At 37.0% G+C, this 13,694-nt stretch overlaps 1 protein-coding gene across 1 annotated transcript; it reads right to left on the bottom strand.

The window, feature by feature from the left end:
- Positions 1-8,120: 8,120 nt before the first annotated feature.
- Positions 8,121-9,716, bottom strand: LOC126608298 (uncharacterized). Its single transcript, XM_050276196.1, has 4 exons — positions 9,570-9,716; positions 8,628-8,888; positions 8,483-8,510; positions 8,121-8,341 (listed from the first exon to the last, which is right to left on the bottom strand). Exons 1-4 carry the CDS (start codon positions 9,714-9,716, stop codon positions 8,121-8,123), a joined length of 657 nt encoding a protein of 218 aa, XP_050132153.1.
- Positions 9,717-13,694: the final 3,978 nt, after the last annotated feature.

Here is a 13,694-nt window from a genome sequence, read left to right as displayed (position 1 = left end):
ATATATTCTATTAATAAGAATTCTAAGACATGATTTGATAATTGTTCTAGGTGCCTTGATGTTATGCTAGGGAGTTGTAGCGCAGACTCCAAGTGAGTGGGCTTTTGATTTTCTATACATACGTATATATGCTTTACATTTTCCCAGAAACTGTTTTAAACAAGCGTATTCTTTTTAAATGCCATGTCATGCTTGCATTTCATTTTATTATATGCATTGGTATGTATATACATACTATTGTATGATGCTGCGGAGGCCAGGTAAGTTTCAGGTGAGTACTATATGATGTTAGTGGTTGCATTGGTTATGGTTATACATAGAGGTATGTAGAGTTCATTATCCTGCACCCCAGTGTTAGTGCTCCTGCCCATGGCCAGGGCATAGTCCTTCATGTGATGTTCACCTCCCGCACCGCACGCTTACCTTAGATCCAAGTTTGGTGCACATCCTTGTCATACAGACCACAATAGGTGGTTACGACTTGTAGGTGACCCGCGATTTATCGCACAACCTTCACATGATCGTAGCACTTGAGCGTACTTATTTACACCCAACCTTGTCGTACAGACCACAATAGGTGGTTCCGACTCGTGTGCAGGAATTGGTTAATGAGCTATAAGTTCAGCCGTACAGGTCACATTAGGTGACTCTGGTTGGCATATCATTTTACATTGATTATTTCACTTGGCCTACTTATTTCATTGTTGAGATACTTGACATGGCATAAACTTGGTTTTCACTACTCTTGAGCATGATTTCTATATATATTATTATTTTCTGGGAAATTATACGGGTTTTACGGTGAGGGGTTATAACGTTTTCAAAATGTTTTTATTAAAAACTTTATTTTCAAGCCCACTTACCCTTGTTTTGTGCCCCTTCAGGTTTTAGTTGCTGAAAGTTCGTATCGACGAGGATTCGTGGTGAATCTAAGTATAGGTTGCTACATCTAAAGGTATGATCCTTAACCACACTACTATACTTTACTTATGCTCTGATGTCGCAAGTGAAATGGGCTCATTCCCACTCATAGCGCACTCTCGTCTTTAGGTACTTCTAGGTTTAAATTTATTCACATTTTCCACATCATTATACTTTATGGCTTCGTCACCTTCCAAGTGTCGGCCATCACAGCTCGATTCGGAGTCCTAGTGGACATTCCGGGTCGGGGTGTGTCAATATTGATTTTGAGGTTTTGATTGATTTGAATGCATGAATTTTGAAACCAATCTTGCAAAAATGTAGGAATTTTGAAATTGATCTTATAGAAATGTTGGAATTTTGAAACTGATATTGCAAAAGTGCTATTTTTTTTAAACTAATCTTGCATAAATGCTGGAATTTTGAAATTAATCTTGGAGAAATGCTGAAATTTAACAGATCTTGCAGAAGTGTGAGAATTTTTGAAACTGATCTTGCAGAAATGCTGGAATTTTGAAACTAATCTTGCAAGAAGTGCTAGAATTTTGAAATTGATCTTGCAGAAGTGCCAAAAAATTTGAAACTGATCCTGCAAATTTGTTGAAATTTTGAAACTCATATTGTGAAAGTGCTGAAATTTTGAAACTGATCTTGAAGAAGTGCCAAATTTTGAAATTCATCTTGTGGAAATGTTGGAATTTTGAAACGGATCTTGCGGAAGTGCTGAAATTTTGAAATTGATCTTACAGAAGTGCATAAAATTTTGAAACTGATCTTACAGAAATGCTAAATTTTGAAACTTATTTTGTAGAATTGCTGAAATTTTGAAACTAATCTTGTAAAAGTGCTGAATTCTTTGAAATTAATCTTGCAGAAATGATGGAACTTTGAAACTGATCTTACGAAAGTGCTAGAAGTTTGAAAATGATCTTGTGGATGTGTGAAATTTTTTGAAATTGATCTTATAGAAGTTCATGAGTTTTGAAGTCGATCTTGCAAAAGTGCAGAAATTAATTTTTATGGATCTAAAATAAATTTGAAGGGTTTTAGATGGTGTTAGCTTGTAGTTTTGTTTTGGTTAAGTAACAAGTTTATTGGGAGCACCGCTAAAATTTCAAAATTTTGGTTTGCTTGTTTTTGGGTTAGGTTTGTTAGGGTTTGAGTTTTTGTCTCTCCTTGAAATAATTCAAAACTAAAGAGCTTCTATGAAATGTATTTTTTTTTTTGTCTCCATAGGTAAGGCACGTTTGATAATCATTTAGTTTTAAAGTTTTAAAGTTTTATAGTTTTTATTTTTTGTGTTTAAAATATGATGAAAGTACAATATAGAGGAAAAAATGATAAAGAAAAGTGGGGAAAAGATGGTCTGGTAAATGTAGAAGAAATGGTGAAAACGATTTTAAGTTGTTTTCCCTTTTAACGTTTTGTTCTTTATTCATTCATCTTTATTTCTTCTTTCCGCTTTCATCACGCTTTTTAATTCATCATTTTTCATATTCTTTTCTCAAATACTAGCCTTTATGCACGCACTCACACACGTGCATAAGACATTTTTTGAATCATAGCATGTCACACACGACTTACACGTTTTACATGTATTTATATATGTAAATTGACAAAAGGAAAGTCAAATATTTGAAATAAATGAATAATCTTAGATCATGCTAGAAGAAACTCCTCATAAATCAATTAAAACAGCTGAATCCACATAACAAAATCTGTCTCTAAAGAATTTACATTAAGAATAGAGAAAATAATATTTAACAAACAATTGATTGAATCACAATATTACTAGCCCATTGTGAGGCTAAGCCCGACTCCTCCCCATTAGTGTAGATAATATTGTTTGTTAAAAATAATAATTATTTGACAACTGATTTAATCACATTATTATCTGCTTGCGAAAGATCTTTTTCATAAATGGAATTACACGCCTCATAAGATGTTTTGAACATGTTTAAAAATAGAGAAATTAATATTTAATAAACAACTGATTGAATCACATTATTGCTAGCCTATTATAAGGCTAAGCCCACCCCCTCCTCCTTAGTGTAGATCATATCGTTTGTTAAAAAAAAAAATTATTTGACAACTAATTTAATCACATTATTATCCGCGTGCCAAAGACCATTTTTTTATAACCAGCATTACACACCTCTTAAGATGTTTTCAACGTGTTTTAAAATAGAGAAATTGAATCACATTATTGCTAGCCTATTGTGAAGTAGTTAATTAAAAAAATACTAATTAAAATGACAAAGGCCTTTTTTGAATAAAGGCGTGCTATGTGCGACTTACATGTTTTAAATGTAATTATATGCGTAAATTGACAAATGGAAAGTCAAATATTTGAAGTAAATGAATAATCTTAGATCATGCTAGAAGAAACCCCTCATAAACCAATTAAAGCAGCTGAATTCACATAATAAAATCAGTCTCTATAAAATTTACATTAAGAATAGAGAAAATAATATTTAATAAACAATTGATTGAATCACATCATTGCTAGCCCATTATGAGGCTAAGCCCACTTGTCACATCCCGGCCCGGGCCCCCACCACATCCCAGGATCAACTCCGCCGTAGCACGATATTGTCCGGTTTAGGCCCCGACCAAGCCCTCACGGTTTTGTTTCTGGAAATTCATGCAAGCAAAACTTCCCAGTGGGTCACCCATCCTGGGAATGTTCTGGCATATTTCTTGCTTAACTTCGGAGTTCTTACGGAACCTGAAACCAGTGAGTTCCAAAAGGCCTCGTGCTAGGTAGAGATGAGAATATACATATAAGCCTTACAAGATCCACTCCCCTAGGCAATGTGGGATGTTACAATCCACCCTCCTTAGGGGCCCGACGTCCTCGTCAACACACTTTTGGCCAGGAATTGGCTTTGATACCAAACTGTCACATCTCGGCCCGAGCCCCCATCCTGGGCTCGACCCCACCGTAGCACAATATTGTCGAATTTGGACCCAGACCATGCCCTCATGGTTTTGTTTCTGAGAACTCATGCGAGCAGAACTTTCCAGTGGATCACCCATCCTAGGAATGTTCTGGCCCATTTCTCGCTTAACTTCGGAGTTCTTACGGAATCTGAAGCCAGTGAGCTCCCAAAAGGCCTCGTGCTAGGTAGAGATGAGAATATACATATAAGGCTTACATGATCCACTCCCCTGGGCGATGTGGGATATTACACCACCTTTACCCCCTTAATGTAGATAATATCGTTTGTTAAAAAAAAATAATAATCATTGGACAACTAATTTAATCACATTATTATCCGCGTGCGAAAGACCTTTTTTTTATAACCGGCATTACATGCCTCTTAAGATGTTTTGAACGTGTTTAAAAATAGAGAAAATAATATTTGATAAATAACTGATTAAATAACATTATTACTAGCCTATGGTGAGGCTAAGCCCATCTCCTCCCCTTTAGTGTAGATACTATCATTTGTTAAAAAAAAAAAACAATCATTTGGCAACTAATTTAATGTAATTTAATCACATTATTTTCCGCACACGAAATACCTTTTTTATAACTGACATTACATTTCTTTTAAGATGTTTTGAACGTGTTTAAAAAATAGAGAAAATAATATCTAATAAACAACTGATTGAATCATATTATTGCTAGCTCATTGTGAGGCTAAGTGTACCCCTCCTCCTTAGTGTAGAAAATATCGTTTGTTAAAAAAAAAACAATCATTTGACAACTAATTTAATCACATTATTATCCGCATGCGAAATAGTTTTTTTATAACTGGCATTACAGACCTCTCAAGATGTTTTGAACGTGTTTAAATTTGAGAAAATAATATTTAATAAACAACTGATTGAATCACATTATTGCTAGCCCATTGTGAGGCTAAGCCCACCCCTCCCCCTTAGTGTAGATAATATCGTTTGTTAACAAAAATCAATCATTTGACAGCTAATTTAATCACATTATTATCCGTGTGCGAATGACCTTTTCTTTAACTAGCATTACACGTCTCTTAAGATGTTTTGAACATGTTTAAAAATAGAGAAATTGAATCACATTATTGCTAGCCTATTGTGAGGTACTAATTAAAAAAAAACAATCACTTGACAACTAATTTAATGTAATTTAATCGCATTATTACCCGCGTGCGAAAGACCATTTTTTTATAACCGGCATTACATGCCTTTTAAGATGTTTTGAAGGTGTTTAAAAATAGATAAAATAATATTTAATAAACAACTGATTGAATCACATTATTGCTAGCTCATTGTGAGGCTTAGCCAACCCCTTCCCCTTTAGTGTAGATAATATCGTTTGTTAAAAAAAAAACAATCATTTGACAACTAATTTAACCACATTATTATCTGCGTGCGAAAGACTGTTTTTATAACTGACTTTACACGCCTCTTAAGATGTTTCGAACGTGCTTAAAATAGAGAAAATAATATTTAATAAACAACTGATTGAATCACATTATTGCCAACCCATTGTGAGGCTAATCCCACCCGTCCCCTTTAGATAGATAATATTGTTTGTTAAAAAAAAAGGCAATCATTTGACAACTAATTTAATTACATTATTATCTGCGTGCGAATGATCTTTTTTATAACAGGCATTATATGCCTCTTAAGATGTTTTGAACGTGTTAAAAATAGAGAAATTGAATCACATTCTTGCTAGCATATTGTGAGGTACTAATTGAAAAAAAAAACAATCATTTGATAACTAATTTAATCACATTATTATCTACGTGTGAAAGACGTTTTTTAAAATCGGCATTACAACCTTTTAAGATGTTTTGAATGTGTTTAAAAATAGAGAAAATAATATTTAATAAACAACTGATTGAATCACATTATTGCTTGCCCATTTTAAGGCTAAGCCCACCCTCACCTGACACACCCCGACCTGAATCAGGGCATGCTGGCCATCACGTGAGGGTGACGTAGCCATATGCACAGTGCAGAAGCAATAATGATAATAAATCATACGAATAAATGAAAACCAACTAATAAGAGTACTAGTTAAGACAAGTGCTAGAATATGTGTGAATACACAATCAGAGCATAAGTAGCCTAAGTTCAGTCCAGAAAACAAGTACTAATTAAACGACACCCAAAGATGCCCTACATTTGTGATAGTGAACCTCCAATCAATTCTCGTGAGCCACCAACATACAATCTTATCTAAAATCTGGAGGGGCACAAAATAGAAAGTGTGAGTGGGCAAAAACAAAGCTTTTCGAAACCATTTCATTTATCAAATGCTCTAACCCCTCGCCATAAAACATGTATAATTTTCCCAGAAATAGAATATATATATTCAAATCATGCTTCACATATCCATATTCATAAATATGCCATGCCAAAAATATAAAACAGAATAAGTAACTCTGGTAAAAATAATTTCATGGAAAATAACACATTAGCCAGAACCCCTACAGAGGTCTGTACGGCTGAATTCATAGCTTATTAGTCAATCTAGCAGGAGTCACCGCAAGTGACCTATTCGGCACTACATTGCACACGAGTCAGAACCACTGTAATGGTCTGTACGACAAGACTGGGTGTAATATAGTTATGCTCAATGCTACGTTCTCATGATAGCTGTGCGATAAATCACTAGCCACCTACGAGTCAGAACCACCTATAATGGTATGTACGACAAGACTGTGCACCTAAATTGGATCCAATGTGAGCATATGGTGTGAAAGGTGACATCATAAACAGGTCTGTACCATATCTCTGGCTAAATCACAATCACCCGGGGTGTAGGTTTATGAGCTCTCAATCATGTCTCCCATTATCAATATCTCATATAACAAAACATAACTCACATGGTACTTACCTGAGCGTCCACATCACCAAGTCATATTATGCATCATATACTAATTCATATGATGAATATAAATTTATATGCATGGCATTTCAAAGCATACTTTCATTTAAACACATTTTCTGGGAAAATATCAAGTATATAAATATATACTGAAAACCAAAAGCCCATTCACTGGTATGTCGAAGGGTCGTAGCCCCCAAGTCTCCCTTGACTGCGCTCGTCCTCTGGATAGGTCTCACCTATATGCGAAATAACTGAATAAACGTTATTTAAAGCACATAAAGAAAACTAGTTAATAACTTCTCATACATTGCTCAAATGGGATGTATGAATATACCAACGTGATCTACACAATCTCACGAATATCCCTATATTTTTAGAAAAAATTTCCGACGCCCCACGCGCAGGCAAGGGCATGGCCAGATGCGCCCCTAGGCGCGGGTAACCCTGACAGAATCCTAACTGTCGTTAGGAATATTCCGTTAAAAAGCAACAGAAACCATTAAATATACCTGATGACGTTAGAATATTCTGTCGACTTTGACAGAATATTCTATCTTCTTCTCCGATTAGCTTAGTCGATTGCCGTTGCCGTCGCAGTCCGTCGGAAACTGGAAAAATATGTAAAACCTCATATCTCTGTCATTTTTGCACCAAATTCCACGAAATCTTCACCAAAATGAAGCTTAGAACATAAGGAACAAAAGCTTACCAATTTTGGGACCTGAAATCCTCGAGAATTCGTCGGAGATCTTTCGATAATCCGGCCAAACTTTGAACTCGTCGATCTCGACTTCCCGATGTCCAATTCACCTCGTTTTTCTTCTCTGAGCTTCATGGAGAAGTCCTAAAGCTTCCTAGAAGCTCAAAAACCTCTGAAACCTTCACATTTACGTGTGCATGAACAATGCACCAAAACTGAGTATCTCGGGTTCTCGGGTTTCGAAGGTTTCACGACCAGAAAAGGGTATGGTTGAGCTTGTTACAATGAGATGAAGATGATAATGGTAACTACGAGCTCGTTCCGTGACGGGAAGTGAAGCTTCAAGGTTGTCCGTAAGACTTGTACGGAAGATAAAAGAAATCCGAGAGGGAAGAGAGAAAGTCAATGGGAGAGAGAGAGTGTGTGTGTATGTGTGGTCCACGTGGGTCCCCAACCAAAACCAAAGAAAATACCATCTAAGTCCTAATTGGTTCCAAAATAATAGGACTTAGCACTAATTAGTCCAAAATCTAACCTACCAACCCCACACAAAACGTCCAAGGGTATATAAGTAAGTTCACGTCGTCGAAAATAAATATTTCAGGACGGGCTGTGACAATCTACCTCCTTTAAGAAAATTTCATCCTCGAAATTTATACACAACAAATACATCCACTAATTGTCATAAAACAAGCGTGGATACATCTCTCTTATCCGATCCTCTGTCTCCCAAGTAGCCTTTTGCACTGAGTGATTTCTCCACAAAACTTTCACCAGGGGCACGATTTTATTTCTCAGAACCTTATCTTTCCTATCCAAAATAGTCACTGGCTCCTCGTCGTAAGTCAAATCTGAATTAATTTCCAATGATTGAGGAGGTATCACATGTGAAGGATCTGAGACATAATGTCGAAGCATAGAAACATGAAACACATCATGCACTTTGGACAACTCTGAAGGCAACTCAAGCCTGTAAGTAACTTCACCGACTCGCTCGATGATTCGATACGGTTCGATGTACCTAGGGCTTAGCTTACCCTTTTTCCCAAACCGTACCACACCTCTCTACGGTGACAACTTCAAAAATACCCAATCGTTAACTTTATACACTCTATCAGTAGCATGCTTATCTGCTAGACTTTTCTAACGATCCTAGGCCACTTTCAGGTTAGACTTAATTACCTGAATATTCTGAGTAGTTTCATCCACAATCTCCGGGCCCACCAAAACTCTTTCACAAACTTCTGACCAGCATAATGGCATTCGACAAGACTTGCCATAGAGTGCCTCAAAAGGTGCCATACCAATACTCGAATGGTAACTATTGTTATAGGCGAATTCCATCAAATCCAAACAATCAAGCCAACCATTGCCAAACTGCAACACTGAAGATCTCAGCATATCCTCTAATGTCTGAATAGTCTTCTCAGATTGCCCATCTATCTGAGGATGATATGTCGTACTATAAAGTAATCTCATACTAAGAGATTCCTAGAATGCTACCCAGAACTTAGAAGTGAATCTAAGATCCCGATTCGAGATAATATCAACTGGAACACCATGGTACTTCATAATCTTCGATATGAATAACTTAGCTAATTGGATTAATGAGAATTTCTCCCTCACTGGAATAAAATGTACTGACTTAGTAAGCCGATCAACTATCACCCAAATTTCATCATATCCATTTTGTGTACGAGGAAGTTTATACCCAAAATCCATGGTAATATTTTCCCATTTTCACTATGGAATGGGAAGTGGCTGCATCAACCCAAACGGTTTCTTCTTTTTAGCTTTAACCTGCTAATAAATGGCACACCTACTCACATACTTAGCAATTTCTCTTTTCATACCCGGCCAATAATAAAATGGTCGAATGGTATGATACATCTTGGTACCTCCTGAATGCATTGCATATGCCGAAATATGCGCTTCACCAAGGATTTCTTTCTTTAACTTTGCATTATTCGGCACATACATTCTGTTTTCTTGCATAAGCATGCCATCAGTTTCTCGAATTCGGAAATCTTTCTTCCTACCTCGACTTCTTGCCTGAATTATTTCTTGGGTCTCTTCATCATTCATATGAGCCTCAAGTACTCGATTAATTAATATTGGTCTGACCTGGAAATTAGCTAATAAAGCTTCCTCTTTATCTTCCAATCCTAACTTCACTTCAGTAGACCTCAAATCTACAAGAAGAGGAACATGACGAGCATAAATGGCATTAAGGCTAACTGGAGTCTTTCTACTAAGTGCATCTGCTACCATATTCGCACGACCATGGTGATACTTAATCGTGCAATCATAATCACTTAGTAATTCTATCCATATTCGCTGACGAAGGTTAAGATCCCTCTGAGTAAAAAGACACTAAAGACTCTTATGATTTGTGAAGATCTTACATTTCTCACCATAAAGATAATGTCTCCAAATCTTTAGAGCAAAGATGATCGCCGTTAATTCAAGATCATGAGTAGGATAATTCATCTCATGAGGCTTCAATTGGCGTGACACATAAGCAATCACCCTACCATGCTGCATCAACACACATCCCAACCCATTCAAGGAAGCGTCACTGTAGACTTCAAAATCACCACTATCGTCAAGAAGCGTCAAAACAGGTGCACGAGTGAGACAATACTTTAACTACTGAAAATTTTATTCACAATTATCATCCTACTCAAACTTAACATCCTTCTTGGTTAACCTCGCTAAAGGTAATGCAATAACTGAGAAATCTTTAACGAACCATCTGTAATAGCCTGCTAAGCGAAGAAAACTCCGTATCTCAATGACAGTTTGTGGTTGTTCCCAATTCTCCACAGCTGCTGTCTTTTAAGGATCTATTCGACTACCTTGAGCTGATATAACATGTCCTAAAAATGCCATTTGATCTAACCAGAATTGGCATTTGCTAAACTTAACATATAATTGGTGTTCCCTCAAACTTTTCAACACCAATTTAAGATGTCTAGCATGCTCTGCTCTAGACTTAGAGTATACCAAAATATCATCAATGAAGACAATGGCAAACCTGTCCAAATATGGCTGGAATACTTGATTCATTAAATCCATGAAAGTTGATGGTGCATTAGTTAACCCGAATGGCATCACAAGAAACTCATAATGACCATATCGAGTCCTGAAAGCTATTTTAGGGATATCTTCACTTTTAATCTTCAACTGGTAGTAACCAGACCTCAAGTCAATCTTAGAGAACACACATGCACCTCGGAGTTGATCAAACAAATCATCTATACGTGGCAACGGATAACAGTTCTTAATTGTTACCCGATTCAATTGCTTGTAATCAATGCATAGCCTCAAAGTTCCGTCTTTCTTCCTCACGAATAAAACTGGAGCTCCCTAGGGTGAAGTACTAGGTTGAATAAATCCCTTATCAACCAATTCCTACAACAGAATCTTTAATTCCCTCAACTCAGCATGAGTCATTCGATAAGGAGTCAAAGATATAAGATCCGTACCTGGAAGCAAATCAATAACGAACTTTACATCTTTTTCTGGCGGCAATCCAGGCAAATCATTAGGAAACACATCCGGAAAATGCTTGACCACACGTACATCATCCACACTACTAGGAGCATTATCATTCAACACCACATGAGCCAAATATCCTTGAAACCCTTCGACAACAATCTTTTGGCTTTCATGGCAGAAATAACACCATGCCTCACCCCGCTAGGCTCTCCTACAAACGTAACCTCAGGTAATCTAGGACGATGAAAAGTAACTACTTTCCCATAGCAGTCTATATTAGCACGATTGTAGTGTAACCAATTTGTGCCCAAAATCACATCAAAATCAACAATGTCTAACGGAATAAGGTTAGCTGGCATAACAACATCCTCCTGAAGGATGATTTTGTGAAAACATGTTCATTTGAATAACATCTATAGCATGCATTTAACAATTAAAAGGCGGAATCATGCTTGCATGCATTCAAAAACAAAACATTACCCATGAAATTCAAAGCCTAGTAGATTGGTGAACCAAGAATCAACTCAAATCAAAGTGAGTTGAGAAATATATACCTTTGTAGATTCCTCTTTGCATAAGCAAAGGCTAATCACCCAAAGAGAGGGCCTTCATTCCTTGCTTCTTAGATCCATGGATTTGGATGGAAGAATATGGTTCTCCAAGTTCCCAAAATTGAGAACCTCTAAGTCTCCACACCAAGGAGAGATTGGAGAAGGAAAGAGTGACCTTGGAGTAGTGGGAATGCTAGATACACCCTCCAAGGGGGGCCGGCCTCCTAGAGAGAAAAGGAGAGACAAGTTCTCACCAATTTTCTCTAAAAGAAAACCCATAATGAATTTAGGCTATAAAGTCCTTTATATAGTCACTTCAAATAAGTGACCTAAAGAACCAAAAGGTCATTCTCTCTAACATGGCCGGCCATAAGGGTTTTATTGGGCTTTTGGGCCTTTGTGAATTAAGTTGTCATACAACTTAAGTCAATAGGCTTGACGTTCGAAGCCCATTGGGCCTTGAGGCCCAAAACTAACCCGTGGTCTTTTAACGAACTTTATTCGTTTGATTAATTAACATATTAATTAATCCTTGCCATAAATAATTAAACCATTTAATTATTCTTACTCATCTCCATTGTTTCTTCAATCTCCACCTTACACGGTGTACGATCCATTAGGTTCCTTTTAGCGAGGCAGTGGGCGATTAGAACTCTTTCAAATCGATTGTGAATTGAAACTTACTTTCAATTCTCCCTTTAGTGATTACACACGTTTAGGGCTTCCACAAACCATGAGTGACACCTAGCAGCATATCATGGTTACCCAAGCTAATCAGAAGAGGTAGAGAACCTATTCAGTTTAGGATTACAAATGCAATACAGTCTTTCTCTAATACAATACTCTTGATCACATTGTTTGGTTTGATAGTTTATTTATTCATGTCTACTATCCAATGTGATTCGTGTGCTTATATGATTACCTTGAATGAGATTTGGAACGACTTCCTAAATCTCATTCATACTCTGGCCAGAGATTCTAAATCATATCATAGAGTATTCTCCCCCAAACGGTTTGAAGGTTAGAGATCCCTTGTTGCGCATTCACTTGCCTCCATAGCTAAGTGGCTTAACCCCAACGATGCCGTGGACACCCGCGGATGGGGTGACTTTGACATAATCAAAGATTAAGGACTTAACCACAAGACAAACGTGATGCCTTAGGTCAAATGACTACTTTGCATTATCCCAACCATGAGTTCTCATGTGACATGAATATGAGAACTCTTCGTTGATCGTGTTCAGTGAACTCATTCTCTATTGAGCACCTACGTACTTGTCTTGATGTCACACACACCAATGACTCGAGACTAGTCACTCTCCCTGAGAGAAGACACAACACGTACTGATCTTAACGGACTGTCAATGCCCAATTGGCAATCCTATGATCAGGAATGTTTAGGATGTGTCTACGAAAGAATGGTCTCATGAATCTAACTTCTTTAGATCGCATTCTCCCAATCACATATTCCTTGGACTTATCGTTTAAGCATATAACATTTATATGAGACGGCTTAAACAATAATCTTTGCCCTTGATATTAAACTAGATTAGTTTAACATGTGAAATGTCCGTAAAGTATCATCATATGATTGGTTTTAGGGCACATTTCCAACAATCTCCCACTTGCACTAGAGCCAATCAGCTTAGTCATCAGTGATGATACCTCTTCTGTAGTCATTTCATAAATGGCTGAATAGTAGGCCTAGACAATGGATATCTATATGTTATCCATAGAAGCAACCTTGAGAATAACGACGTCACCATTATACATGATTCTCAATCATATGGTTCAGTCTCTCATTTGAGTTTGGACCATAGCGAGATAAATCAGTGAACTTCCTGTAATGCTCATTCGCCGTCATCTTTCCTTGTTTCATATGTGTAAATTCTTGTTTCTTGCGATCTATATACTCTGGAGGAACAAATCTTTTCTAAAACAACTGCTTAAACACTTCCCAAATAGCTGCTACCTCTGGTGGCATCTGATAAGACTCCTGTCTCCACTAGGATGTAGGTTGCTCTCCTAAAAACCAGGTAGTCGTCTCAACCCATCTATCAGGAGGAAGGCTCCCTTGACTCTACATCACAAGGAAAGTCTTCTTGACATGATTAAGCCATTTCTCCAACCCCTCATGTCCTTCATTACCCATGAAATGATTCAGCTTCAGATTATACACAGTCTCAAGAGATGTCTT

Source organism: Malus sylvestris, chromosome 1, assembly GCF_916048215.2.
Source record: "Malus sylvestris chromosome 1, drMalSylv7.2, whole genome shotgun sequence".
In the NCBI taxonomy this organism is placed as follows: Eukaryota; Viridiplantae; Streptophyta; class Magnoliopsida; order Rosales; family Rosaceae; genus Malus; species Malus sylvestris.
The sequence above is the reverse complement of the archived record's forward strand: the minus strand, read 5'-3'. Positions and strand labels throughout refer to the sequence as shown.